Below are 12500 nucleotides of genomic sequence, written 5' to 3'. Positions count from 1 at the left end.
TTCAGTGAAATGCAATAATCCTCAAACCAGGAATCATCAGTTTGCTAATAAAAGATGTATGGCTCCAAGTCATAGTTTTTTCCAGGGTTCTGTGACATTTTCATTAATCATGTTGCCACTGTTTACGGGAATGCCCATTTTGTTATAAAACTTGGTGATTGTTTAGATTATTAGACGAGGTAGCATGAATATTAAGTCAGATCACATACTCTTAGAATAACATATAAGTGATTACGTAGAATTGTGGGTGGAAACAATTCAGGATAAAAAGTACATGACAGTTCAGAGCTCCTGTGCAGACTGCACGTCTGTCTGCAATCACATTTAAAAAGTGGCCCTGTCTCCAGCTGACTCGTTTTGTCAGACTGAGTCACAGGATTAACCCTTGACATGTTCCTTTAAAAAAAAAAAAAAAGGCAAAGATTAAACAACTGCATTCACCAGAGCAGTACTTGATCCATCTATATGCCTTTTTTTCCTGTAATATGATTCTTCTTAAGGAAAAAAAATGTGCTGCAGCTGTTACATAGATTAAATTAGAATTTTTTTCACAAAATATTTTTGGGGAAGAGAAAAAACACTTCTAAAAGATCATTTGTAATTGTGATTAAGAAAATGATTGTCTACATCAACCAGTTTTAGTTTCTTTGGGGTAAAGCCGGCTTAAAAAAAAAATGATATTTGGGAATAACGGAAGACCTTGCTATAGCATAGAAGTAGAATATGGGAACACTTTATTTAGATTACCACCGTTTTCATGATGATTTACTGTGTTCAAAAAAAATCATTTAATGTCATATGTATGTAGATCTCTCTTTCTAAGTTTCTGCTTCCTAAATTCTGCTTTTGAATTTAGGCAGTAGCACATACCAAGTGAATATGTTGTATATTGGGGAAGAGGGAGCTGTTTTAAATGCACCTGTATGGATTTTGTATCTGTGTTTTTGAAAGCAGGAATGAAAAAGAGAAGCAAAAGCTTTTAATTACTCAACTCTCTTTAGAAACTATTACATTTCACATTCAGGTTTCAGCTTTAGTAGCAAACTTCTCCAATTGCTTAATAAACTACTTTAGAAGAGTAAAAGATTATACTGTCTGGCTTTACTCTCAGTTTTCTTTTACCTGAATATTTGTTTATTCTTTTCACAGTATCATATAGTTGTATCTAAAATAAAGAACTGATAATGAAATACTAAAATTTTCATTGTGTTTTAATAGCTAAGATTGCATAGTTGGGTTCACATTATACTGTTTGTTTTTATCAGACAAAATAGTACTTTTTACTGGCAAATCCCAGAGAAATGAGCCTAACTACTCTAAGTGGATTTTGTTGTTGTTGTTGTTGTTGTTACCAACATACAGAAGTTGTCTCAGGTTGGAGCAATGATTATAGGAAGAAAATGTTCAGGTATTATCAGTGTTTTGTGGCTTCCCTCTTTGCCCCATTCCTCCTCAATTTCTATTCAAAATTTGTTTTTAAATTTTAATCATTAAGAGAAAGAAAGTTTTATTTTAGATAATTGATTTTCCTTTTTTTTTTTTTTTTAAGAGTAGCTGTTCTGTTAGGGAATGACTGTATCTATGAAAGAGTAAAATTTACTTGAATGGTTTTAAGACGTGGCATTGTTAATTGTAAATCAAAGCTTTTTACACAGTTCTCTAAGGATTGAAATGAAGTCTTTGTGGCCTCTCAGGAGGGAGGAAGTTACAAACTACTCTGCAGACTGGCATTTTAATAGTCTGCTGTACAGTGATGTTCTTTTGCAGCTGCTGCTTAGCCTTTTCCGTATCTGGAGAATGTGGGGAGGTTTTATTGTTATTCCGATACCATCAGCTTTTAAACATTGTGAAGTTAGCTGGCCTTATTGTCTGATTTGGTTTTATTACTATAATTTGATCAATATGTTTCATAAGAATAGATTTTGTTTGTTTTCAGATTTTTTTTTACTGTTATTGAATATTTCTGGAATATTTTTTAGAAGAGCTTTGCTGCATGAAAGGTGCCTTTAAAAAAGGTGATGTACTCCTTATTTGCTCTCCTTTGATTAGCAGTTTTGTTAGAACCTACAAGGCACAGAGAGAAGAGACAGTATTACAAAGAGGTTTTGATGGGAAGAAAAGAAATGTTTCTCTTCTGTTTTTCTGGGTTGGAATCCAGACAAATCCAAAAGACAAATTGAAAATTTTTTAAATAACAAAATAATTTGTGGGAGAAACATGTATTTGCAAGCAGTGTCTAAAACCTTTTGACTTATAAGTACAGTGAATTGTTTAAGTCCTTATAAGGGACTTTTATTCCCATACTGTTTATTTTTTCTTTTTGAGAAATTTGAGTATTAACATAAAAATATGAATATATAAGCTATTCTTTAAGAACAATAATGAACTTGGAGGAAAGACTTCCAAGAAGCCTTTTTTGTTTATCAGCTATAGTGCCTATATTGTGTGTTATACACACCAGCCTCTCATACTTTTATATAAGGAAAAACAAAACTTTGTTTTTTTTCTATTTACTGAATTGCTTTTACATATTAGATGTTCTGAAAGAGTGCAGTCCATTATAAACTTTTTAATTGGTCTTATGAATGAGGAATTTAAGGAGATTTATAACTGAAAATCTTTATTAAATATGTCTGCTTTAACAAACATTTATATTCAAGATAATTTTTTAAGCTTTTGTACTGAACTTTTTCATGAAATGTGCTCCTTTCAAAACTTTTTTCAGTATGATTTTTATAACTTAAAAAAAAATCATGGTTTTTTCTAGTTAGTTCAGAGGTACTTACATGATGGGTCTGCTTTCTCCAGGAAGTGATTTTGTACAAGGCTTAACCGTCTAGATCCTTCTTTTTAGACATGATTCAGTGTTTCCAATTCCTGATAGCTTGATCATGTGTTTATCAAAGTTGGAAGCAACTTTGGAGCAGGCCAGATGGTAATGTTGCTAGAGGTGTAGCAAGCTAGGTTTCCCTGCCACCTGTAGTCTAATTTAATTAAAACTAAAAACAGATTAACAGATGTCAATTTGCCTTTCTTTGAGAGAGAGATGACAAAATTAACAATTTACTGGAATATTTATCTCCAGGAACAGTATCTATTTTCATTATTTAGCATTTGTAAGTGACTTGTATTTTTTTAATACCCCAAACTTTGTCTTATTGGTATCCTCCACCAATGCAAGGTCTTGACAGAAATTGAAAGAGGTTATTACAGCATAAACCCTCCCTCTGTGCTCTGTGAGTTGGTTCAGTCCTATTTTGCATAAGTTCCTTTTGAGTAGATCCATGTGTGGATGCATAGTGCTGAAGACTTAACTCTGTTTGGCTGTGTGGATGTATGTCTTGGAGAGAAGCTGTGTGCATTAGCTGCAAACTAGCATTTTCAAAATCAACATGTATTGTGCTTACCCTGTCCCTGGAATGGGCAGCAATTCTTTGATGTATTACTACAATGGGAAAACGGTAAGTCTTTTTCTTTGTTCACGTAGCTTCTAACTGGGTTGTTTAATGGAAAGCAGTGTAGATTAATTGCTTTTTACTAAAACCTGTGAGTTCTCTCATTTTCTGCAATACATTTAAACTATGTATTTCTTTGTAAGTAGTGTCAGTAAAGTTGCCTTTGATACTATTACTCAGTAGTTGTTCGCTTTTATTTTTTAAATAGGATAGAAAATAAACTTGAATTTGTGAGTTATTATTTTTAATGCCTGATGTCTTTACTAGCAATGAGCTCGAAAGTACATTTGTTTCAATGTTTTCTTATATTGTAAACATCTAGTCTATATATAAAATACATACACACGCACTCACAGAGAGAGAGGAGTGTTTGATGCTTTGTAGATAGAAGGGAAAGATGAAAGTCATCTTGGATATTCATAAAAATAACAAGTATGAAGCTCTGGGAATGATTAGGGAAGCAGTCAGCTAGTGAGGACCGTATTTCCTGTTTGGAGTTTCAGGTCCAGAGCCCGACTTTACTGGGATACCATCTGTTTCCAATCAAACTAGAATTTTGACCCTGTACAGATTCATAAAATAAATCACTATTTTTCAAAGAATGCATTTAAACATTTTCCAAAGAATGTATTTCTGGTCAATTTATAGCACATGGTTAGATGTTTTAAAATAATACTTTTCTGTGTTGCTAAGCAAGACTCCTATTCTTTAATTACTTAGTATTTTTTAGTAGGTTTCTACAAAAGTATCTTTAAGTCAGAAGATTTTGTATATTTTAAAAAGAAAGTGAACTTCTCTGGAAGATTCGATAGGAGTTATCCTTGTAAGATAATTGATAAACATAGAAATGTCATACTGGTGAATAACAATCTTGGGTTCATGTCAGAAATTCAGTATTTTCCTCTTCAGTCTTTCCAAAAAAGAAATTCCCCCCTCAGGTGTCTTATTAAATACATACATGATTTTAGTGTTGTTGTTGTTTTTTTAATGGTTGGGGGTGGAGGTATTTTTAATATTAATGTTTGAAGTTATAGAGAAAATTTAATCACATTTTCCTAAAATAGGTATAAAATCAGATATGTTTGTTCCCTCCCTTTTTACTGCTTGAAAATATTTTAAAGTAACATATGGTTCTAACCAGGGTACATGAGAACTAATGAAAGCACTTTTTCATTCTTTGACTGCTTTGAGAAGGCCTCCTTAGACTCTGTTGGCATTTGGTTGTTAACGTTTGGGTAAGCTTTCTTAAAAAATGATAATCAAGCCAAAATATCCTAAACTGATCAAGAAGTGTATGTTCACGCTACCCATAAAAGCATAGCTTTGGAGAATGTGAGAGATAGATTTAGATGAGTAATAAAAGTGAAATTACTTGATTTCTATTCTATAGCGTCTTTACCAATTGTCATTAAAATGTGAAAATACTTTTCTTTTATGTCTAAGTAAAATAGTCTTTTCTAAGAGTGTGTGTGTGTGTGTGTGTGTGTGTGTGTGTGTGTGCGTCTGTGAGTTCAGTAAAATTAATTATATAGGACCTCTGAAGCAGAGAGACTGTAACTCAAATTGAGTTTAGACTTCATTCTTTTGAGAGCACAGATCACTCTATTACAACATTTCTCTTTGTTCTACATTGGGCTGGGGGCAGGGAACATCTTTGATGGTATTAAGTATTTCCAGACTTACGGTAGATGACATAGCTGGTATGATAGAGAAGTGTAGCCTGAAAATTGATAGCCTGTGCCTGATATAGGTCAAAGGTGACTTTTATGTTCTTGAAAAATGCATAAAGAGATGATATATTGCTTAGTTCTCTGTAGGTTAAGGTCCTACTCTTAATGTATTTTCTTATATCTATTTTATTTTTACCCTCTAGTTTTTTATTCTCTTCTAACTCTTCAATAAGAAAACCATATAGTATGTAATTATATTATCCAAAAACTATGTAAATGCCTCATTTTAGTATATATTGGAGATTGTCTACCCATAAATGCATTATGGTAGAAACTGGCACTTTAACTTAGTATTTCCAGACTTTAGTGAAATATACTTCTTACTTAAGTTATGGAATTTTTATATAATTCTCATAGTGAACAGGTTAAATTTAAGCTCACTCTTTAATCCCATCTTACAGTTTATTTTAGATGATAGGGCAGATTAATAGTTTAAAATGCTAATAGGTTCACATTGATTTCATTTTTAAGATCCCATTATGGGTATTAGGCAGCAAGAAATCCTAAGTGGTATTGGTCTAAAATGCTTTCTCTTTTTTTCCATATTTTATTTTTAAATTTTCAAGTTGGTTTCATATATTTAAGGATGTTTGAGGTATTTTAATAGTAAGACTGAATAATCTCTAGCAAAAAAAAAAATTAAGGAGAGAAGAGGCTTTCCATATTATCTAAGATTTTGTGGTTGCATTGTATTGTTGGAAATATAACAGGCATGGGCATCTCTATTCAGTAAAGAAAAGCCAAGATGTTAACCCTATTTTCCCCACTATTTGAAAAGAGAAGGGGTTAATGATCTGTATCATCTGTAGCTTTTGTGTAGTTGTATTCTGTACCATACTGTAAAATATTAATGTGTTTATTATAAATAGGAAACTGAAAAACATTTTGAATATTATCGATTTTTTTGAGATTTAAATAATAGCAAGGAATAATAGGTTTCTGAGCATCCTTTAATATATAAAGAACTTGGCCTGCATTCAGTTTTCTCATTGATATGACCAAATCGTGTCCTTTGTGCAGAAAGGTAGAAAGTCTTAGAGGTAAAGGAAGTAAAGTTTTGGGAGGAGAGGATTCCTGTTTTCTTCACCTTGAGGATTCCGGAGTTTCGGCCTTCCTCTGATCTGATCAGCCTCCATTTTCTAGGCCTTGAACTGAAGATGCTACACAGTGTTCCAGGTATAAAAATTGCAGCAAGTACAGACATGATGCTCTTTTAATTGTATCAGGGGATTATTTTAATCTTATTAGAGACAACACAGAAATCCAAGTTTTGAAACTCAAGCTTAGAAGCACATTTTTAATATTGAGCTTCTTTCAGTGGAATCTGGGAAAGAAGAGACAGGAACTAACATGATTAGAAGGACTAGTCTGTGTCAAGAGCTTTATGTTTACCTCATTTAATCCTCACAAACACTCTGTCATTTAGTTATTACTACTCTCCTTTTATAAATAAGGAAAAAGAGGTTCAGGGAAGTTAAGTAACTTGCTCAAGCACCACCCAGTTAGTAAGTGCTGAGTTCAGACTTGAACCCAGCTCTCTCTCTCAAGAGCAGATTTTCCCAAGGGCAAGTTAACTAGTCTCCATAGCAAAGGGCCAAACTTCTTTAATCCTTACTGTAATTTATGTGTATGAAAATATACTGCACTGGAAAGAAGATGTAACTGAGGAAAACACTAGGCCATTCTTACAAATACATATATTTTGTATATATGATGAGACTAACAGTTTTATGAATGTAAATTCATGTGGTCAGTCAAGCAGATTTTTACTAGTTTCTATTTAAGATGAAGAGCTTTAAATTAGATATGTTTAAAAACTCAGGAAATCAAACTAGCATAGTCTCCTCTTCTAATAGAACACACAGTAGTAAAAATTGGTTTAGCCATGGTTTTGGCACCCGCCTGCCCACGTAATTTGTATTTTCATAAGAATTAGAGTAGGAAGTAGATAAAATTGCATTGTAAATACTTCTAAGCCTTATTTTTCAAATAAACATTTTCAGTTAATAAAAGCTTGGAAACCAGCATGATCGTATATAGAGCTACATTTTGTTTCCATTGGGGATTTATTGCTAATTAACATGAGAGAGCAAAGTACAATTGAATTAATTCAAATTTCCAGCCTATCTGTGGGCCCTGTAGAGTAAAATCTAATATTTGTATGATAAGGAAAATATGAAGTAATTTAAGAATTCTCTGAAGATACAGTGCTAAAGACATAGAATGACAAGGACTTTCACTTAAATCTTCTGTGATTTTTCCCCTCTCTACCAAAACTGTCTGAAACTATATTCCAGATATGATTCCAAGGATTTGGGGTTTTTTTGTTTCCTTAATTTGTGGGCACAAATACCAGTCAGTCAAAACTACAGCCATTGCCAGGAGAGTATGTCGTCACTGATCAGCTTTGTTAATGTTTTAGAAAGAAATTTCTATCCCTTTCCACTAGTTGATGAGTGTATTGAAGGAAGAGATCAGGTGCTGTATTGTTGGAGCTAAATTTCTTCAAAATGTAGAGAGCTAAGAAGTGACATTCATTGCTTTTATTCAGTATATTATCCTAGGATACAGGTTTCAAACCCAGTCCCTTAAAATTACATAGTTTATCCTTCAGAAAAAACTGGTTATTACAACAATGATAGCAGTTCCAGTAACGAGCTGGTGAAATATGCCCAGTGATGTTAATTTCAGATTAATAAAAATGTGCTTGACTTCCTAAGACATTTTTCTCACAATTGAAAACCAGTAATACCAACTATTCTTGTTAGCAGAACTAGTAACTGATTTTAAGCTGCTTTGTACTGAAAGCTGGAATTTTGTTTTCTTAATTGTTGTTAGGAAATTTTACTTCATTCCACCCCTAACTATGTCCCTATAAATTCTTGGGCAATGACATTGATCCTTTTATTTATGAAACTGTTGAAAATAAAAACATGTATTTTTATTCATTTTATAGAAATTCCAGTTGTGTTTTTAGTAGGCTAATTAGGTAAAAAGATTCCTTGACAGAGATTGTTTGTATGCCCCTGAGTTAGTCCTTCTACTTCAGACATTTTGCTTTGATGCCTTTGGTTTGAGTTCTTACGGTATTTAGTAGTGGGACTATCTACGTGTTTCCCCTCTTAGGCTCAGAATTACCCTAAAAGCCCCAGTAGTAGATTTGGAATTTATGGCAACATTTCTATTTCTATGTAATAGTAAAATACCAAAAGCATTGAGACATTTATCAAATATGTCATTTAAGTATTCTTAGATATTGGAAAATTCTTAAGTTAGATTTTTGTTTCGTAGATTTATTTAAAATTTGTAATGTCTTTTTTGGGGGTTATATTTGTTTTAATTTAGATTAGAGAAGATACAAGGAAGGTAGGAAGACCTAAATTTCAGAGACTTTAAAATTTTGCCATTTTGGTTAAAGATACTTTTTATCCGAGTTTATATATCAGATCAGTATTCATAGAAAATAATGGCTACAAATGATCAGAAAATCAATAGGAAATTATTTTTAGGAAATTTTTTTAACTTCCTCTAACACTTATCTAGCACTTTTATCTGAATCAGTAGAATTATTAAAGCAAAATTTTTATTTACTCTTTTTTAAACAGCTTCTTTTTACAAAATATAGTGCCTCCAAAATTCAGAAGTAGAAACTGTTGTTTGTATTACTGTGTGAGGGACTTGGATTAATCAGCAATAGCTAAAGAATGAATTCTTACAGTAATTACCTAGTTTTTCTCAATTTTTAAGTTGACCCTTAGACATATTTTAAAAATTATTGGCCTGGAGGTTTAATTACAGTTCTTAAAGTTAGGATTTGACTTGGATTGTGGTTTTCTTTTTTTTTCCAGTGACCTACACTTTCCCCTCCCCCCCCCACCCCAGGTTTTAGGTACTCAAATATACTTATAAATTTTTTATTGTTCAATAAACTATATTTATGTAAAAATCAGGTAAGTGGGTGTTCCTGAATACAATATTGCATTTTTATTTTGAGGGGCGCCTAGGTAGCTCAGGCGGTTAAGTGTCAGACTTTGGCTCAGATCATGATCTCACAGTTTGTGAGTTTGAGCCCTACATTGGGCTCTGTGCTGACAGCTGGGAGCCTGGAGCCTGCTTTGGATTCTGCTTCTCCCTCTCCCTCTTCCCCTCCCCCACTCACGCGCGCGTGCGTGTGTGTGTGTGTGTGTGTGTGTGTTCTCTCTTTCTCTCTCTTTCTCTCTCTCTCAAATAAACATTTTAAAAAACTGAAATTATGATCGTGGAGGAAATTAGCCAAATGCTTTGTTTTGTTATTTTGGTAAGTTGATAAAGATTGTGCTAAAGAAGATTTCTCTTATTATTTTAAACTTTTCACATATTGGAGGTCCATATTAGCATGTATTGAAGTCTTTAATGATACTTAACATGTTGCAATTTAAAGAAAACTGCTATTCAAATCATCTTGACAACTGAGCTAATAGAAGCCTAAACAGGATAAAATCTTGATAATGATTACTGTATTTTAGAGCACGTTTAGAAAAGTGGATATAAGCTTCTCCTTTCTTTTTTCCAAATCAGGTGAAGGTGTTCCTAAATTGTTTGACAGTTTAGGCTGATTTTGGTTTTCATAGGCCTTGGAGCTTATGAGACTCCAAGAATTTTTTTTTTCACAGTAATTTATGCAATTGTAAACTAGGTAAGGAAAAATTATCTAAACTTATGTTGTTCAATATAGTAACTACTAGTCACAGAAGACTTTAAATTGAAGTATAATTAAAAATTCAATTCCTCAGTTGTACTATTCACCTTTCTAGTGTTCAATAGTCATGTAACTCGTGGCTACTATATTCTGTAGCACAGATGTAGAACATTTTCATCTTCACAGAAACTTCTGTTGGATAGATTTCATCTAATCATTCCTCTCATTTTCTGTGGAAGGGTATCTTCATTAAGATATATAGCTATTCTCACATACTAAAGAAAATTCCCAACTCATCTTCTCATCATTTGGAACATTTAAAAATATCAGCCACCACACAGGCTATGGATCTATTTTTAAAGGCATGGGGAGTGACATCGTCTTTTAACTCATCACTGGGATGTGACAAGATTAAAAAAAAAAAAAAAAAAGACAAGAAAAACCTATCTTTTTAACAAAAACTTCTCCTTCTTTGCATCTTTTCTCAATAACTATCAGAAAATCATTATGTCCCCCTGCCTGACAAGGATATTTCCAGTATTAATCACAGAAGGATGCCCTGAAAGGAAGAACACAGTGCACAGCTTAGCCTTTAAAAGCTGAACAGAGAATGATTTGCCCTGAATTTGGAGTTATCCATATGACTAAACTGAATCATCCAAGCAAGTAAAAAGGAATGTTTTTGTTAACTTGACTCCAGTTGGTTGTATGAGCTAAAACATCCCAAGGATAATTGTGTAATCACTGTAAAGAGTAATTGTTGGGCGCCTGGGTGGCTCTGTCGTTTAAGCATCCGACTTCGGCTCAGGTCATGATCTCATGGTTTGTGAGTTCAAGCCCCACATCAGGCTCTGTGCTGACCGCTCAGTCTGGAGCCTGCTTCACATTCCATGTGTCCCTCTCTCTCTGCCCTTCTTCCACTGGCACTTTGTCTCTCTCTCAAAAATAAAATAAAAACATAAAAAATTTTTTTAAAAAGAGTAATTGATAAATACTCATCCCTAACGTGCTCTGTCACTCTTAAAGTCAGTTTGGGTGGATGGGATGAGGACATTAAACACATATTGTGGATTTGTTCTTTTCTATCAGACTTAGATTTTCAGTTATATTCATTTGAGTTGGAATAAATGTTACAGTCTGTTTAACAGACACTCAGAATTACTCTTATCACCATTTCTGTAGGGTAAAATATAAGTGCTTGGGAAAGAAGAAAGACAGTCGGTCCCATGATCACTCCTATGAGCCTGACATTCTGAAATAGAAGCTAGAATTCTTTTTTTTTTTTTATCACTATCTTATCTTTTTCTTCTTCTTTTTTTTTTTTTTTAATGTTTATTTTTGAGAGAGAGAGAAAGAGCATGTGTAGGGGAGGGTCAGAGAGAGAGGGAGACACAGAATCCAAAGCAGGCTCCAGGTTCTGAGCACAGAGCCCGACGTGGGGATCGAACTCGTGAACCACAAGATCATGACCTGAGCTGAAGTCGGATGTTTAACCAACTGAGCCTCCCAGGTGCCCCTAGAAGCTAGAATTCTCAAGAAAATTTCTAAATAGCTACCACTTAATAGAACATCTTAAATTACTTTAGTACCTTTTTATAAGATTTTATTTTTTAAAGTAATCTCTGTACCCCTCATGGGGCTTGAACTCACAACCCTGAGATCAGGAGTCAGATGCTCTATACCAACTGAGCCAGCCAGGTGCCCCTCTATTTCTCTTAAAAACAGTTTGACTCCTAGTAGATTTTAATAATCTTAAAGCATATATAGTCCTTTCTCTTAATTTTAAGATTGTTTGTTGTGATACAAAATCATACTTAAGATGTAAACATATGATTAGATCATTAACTAGGAAAAAAAAAACCTGGCATCTATGTGCAGGTGATCAGATGACATAAGCAGTCTGGTTTTAATTTGTGGCCAGTACTGATTGTAACTAAAAGAGACTTGCTCTTTTTGTGGAATTGGCGGACTGTTTCCCTACATCTGGAGTTAATAAAGTCTTTGAGACCACATCAGTTGCGCTTTGCCGCAAGAACTCTTTGATCTGAAAAATTGAGACTGGCACAACTGCTGCTTCATAACATTGCATCTATGTTTTTGCAAGCTGTGGTTCAGATACCAAAAGTAAAGTTATTTGGCTGGTGTTAGAAATGCTGTTAGATGGGCCTCTTAGGGAACCTTGTTTTTCAAAACATTTTTATGGTGATAAAAACTTTGAACTTATGTTAGTAAATAAAATGACAAACTTACAGTAGAGTTTTTACCGTTTTCATTTATAAGATCGATTTTTTCTAAGTCCATTTATTTTTCAAAATGTGTTTATAAAGACTAACATTAAAAAAAAACTTTACCTCTAAAATGAGCCCTGTTTTTTTCCATACAGCTTAAAATTTTTACATAAGAATAGGCAAGTCTCTCCTGCTTTGTGTGGGGTTTTTTGGTTCTCTTGCTTTCCATGACCACGATCATTAACCATTATCTGATCAGCGTATCTCCTTGATTTGTAAATCAGTTTAGTCACATTTATCCTTTATTTGCTTTTATAACTGCAAACATTTAGGATTTTTTGAAGTGTAAGTATATCATGCATGGAATACAGTGAATTGAATGGGAATAAGAATAAGTAAATATAAATTG

The 12500-nt window shown here is 33.3% G+C and overlaps 1 protein-coding gene across 16 annotated transcripts in view; it reads left to right on the top strand.

Annotated features, from left to right (window-relative positions):
* The window catches only part of TCF12 (transcription factor 12), a 382310-nt gene that overhangs the window by 317906 nt on the left and 51904 nt on the right, over positions 1-12500 (top strand). For 2 of the 16 annotated variants that reach the window (XM_045449633.1, XM_045449631.1), the window contains exon 1: positions 2936-3461. The exons of 12 other annotated variants lie outside the window; for them this stretch is intronic. In XM_045449633.1, the coding sequence (XP_045305589.1) occupies positions 3393-3461 (69 nt within the window). In that variant the 5' untranslated portion in view covers positions 2936-3392. Of the gene's footprint in view, positions 1-2907; positions 3462-12500 lie in introns of those variants that run through there. 2 more of the 16 variants (XM_045449632.1, XM_045449630.1) reach the window with 2 other exon arrangements.

This window comes from Leopardus geoffroyi, chromosome B3 (assembly GCF_018350155.1).
Source record: "Leopardus geoffroyi isolate Oge1 chromosome B3, O.geoffroyi_Oge1_pat1.0, whole genome shotgun sequence".
NCBI classification, from domain to species: domain Eukaryota; kingdom Metazoa; phylum Chordata; class Mammalia; order Carnivora; family Felidae; genus Leopardus; species Leopardus geoffroyi.
The sequence above is the reverse complement of the archived record's forward strand: the minus strand, read 5'-3'. Positions and strand labels throughout refer to the sequence as shown.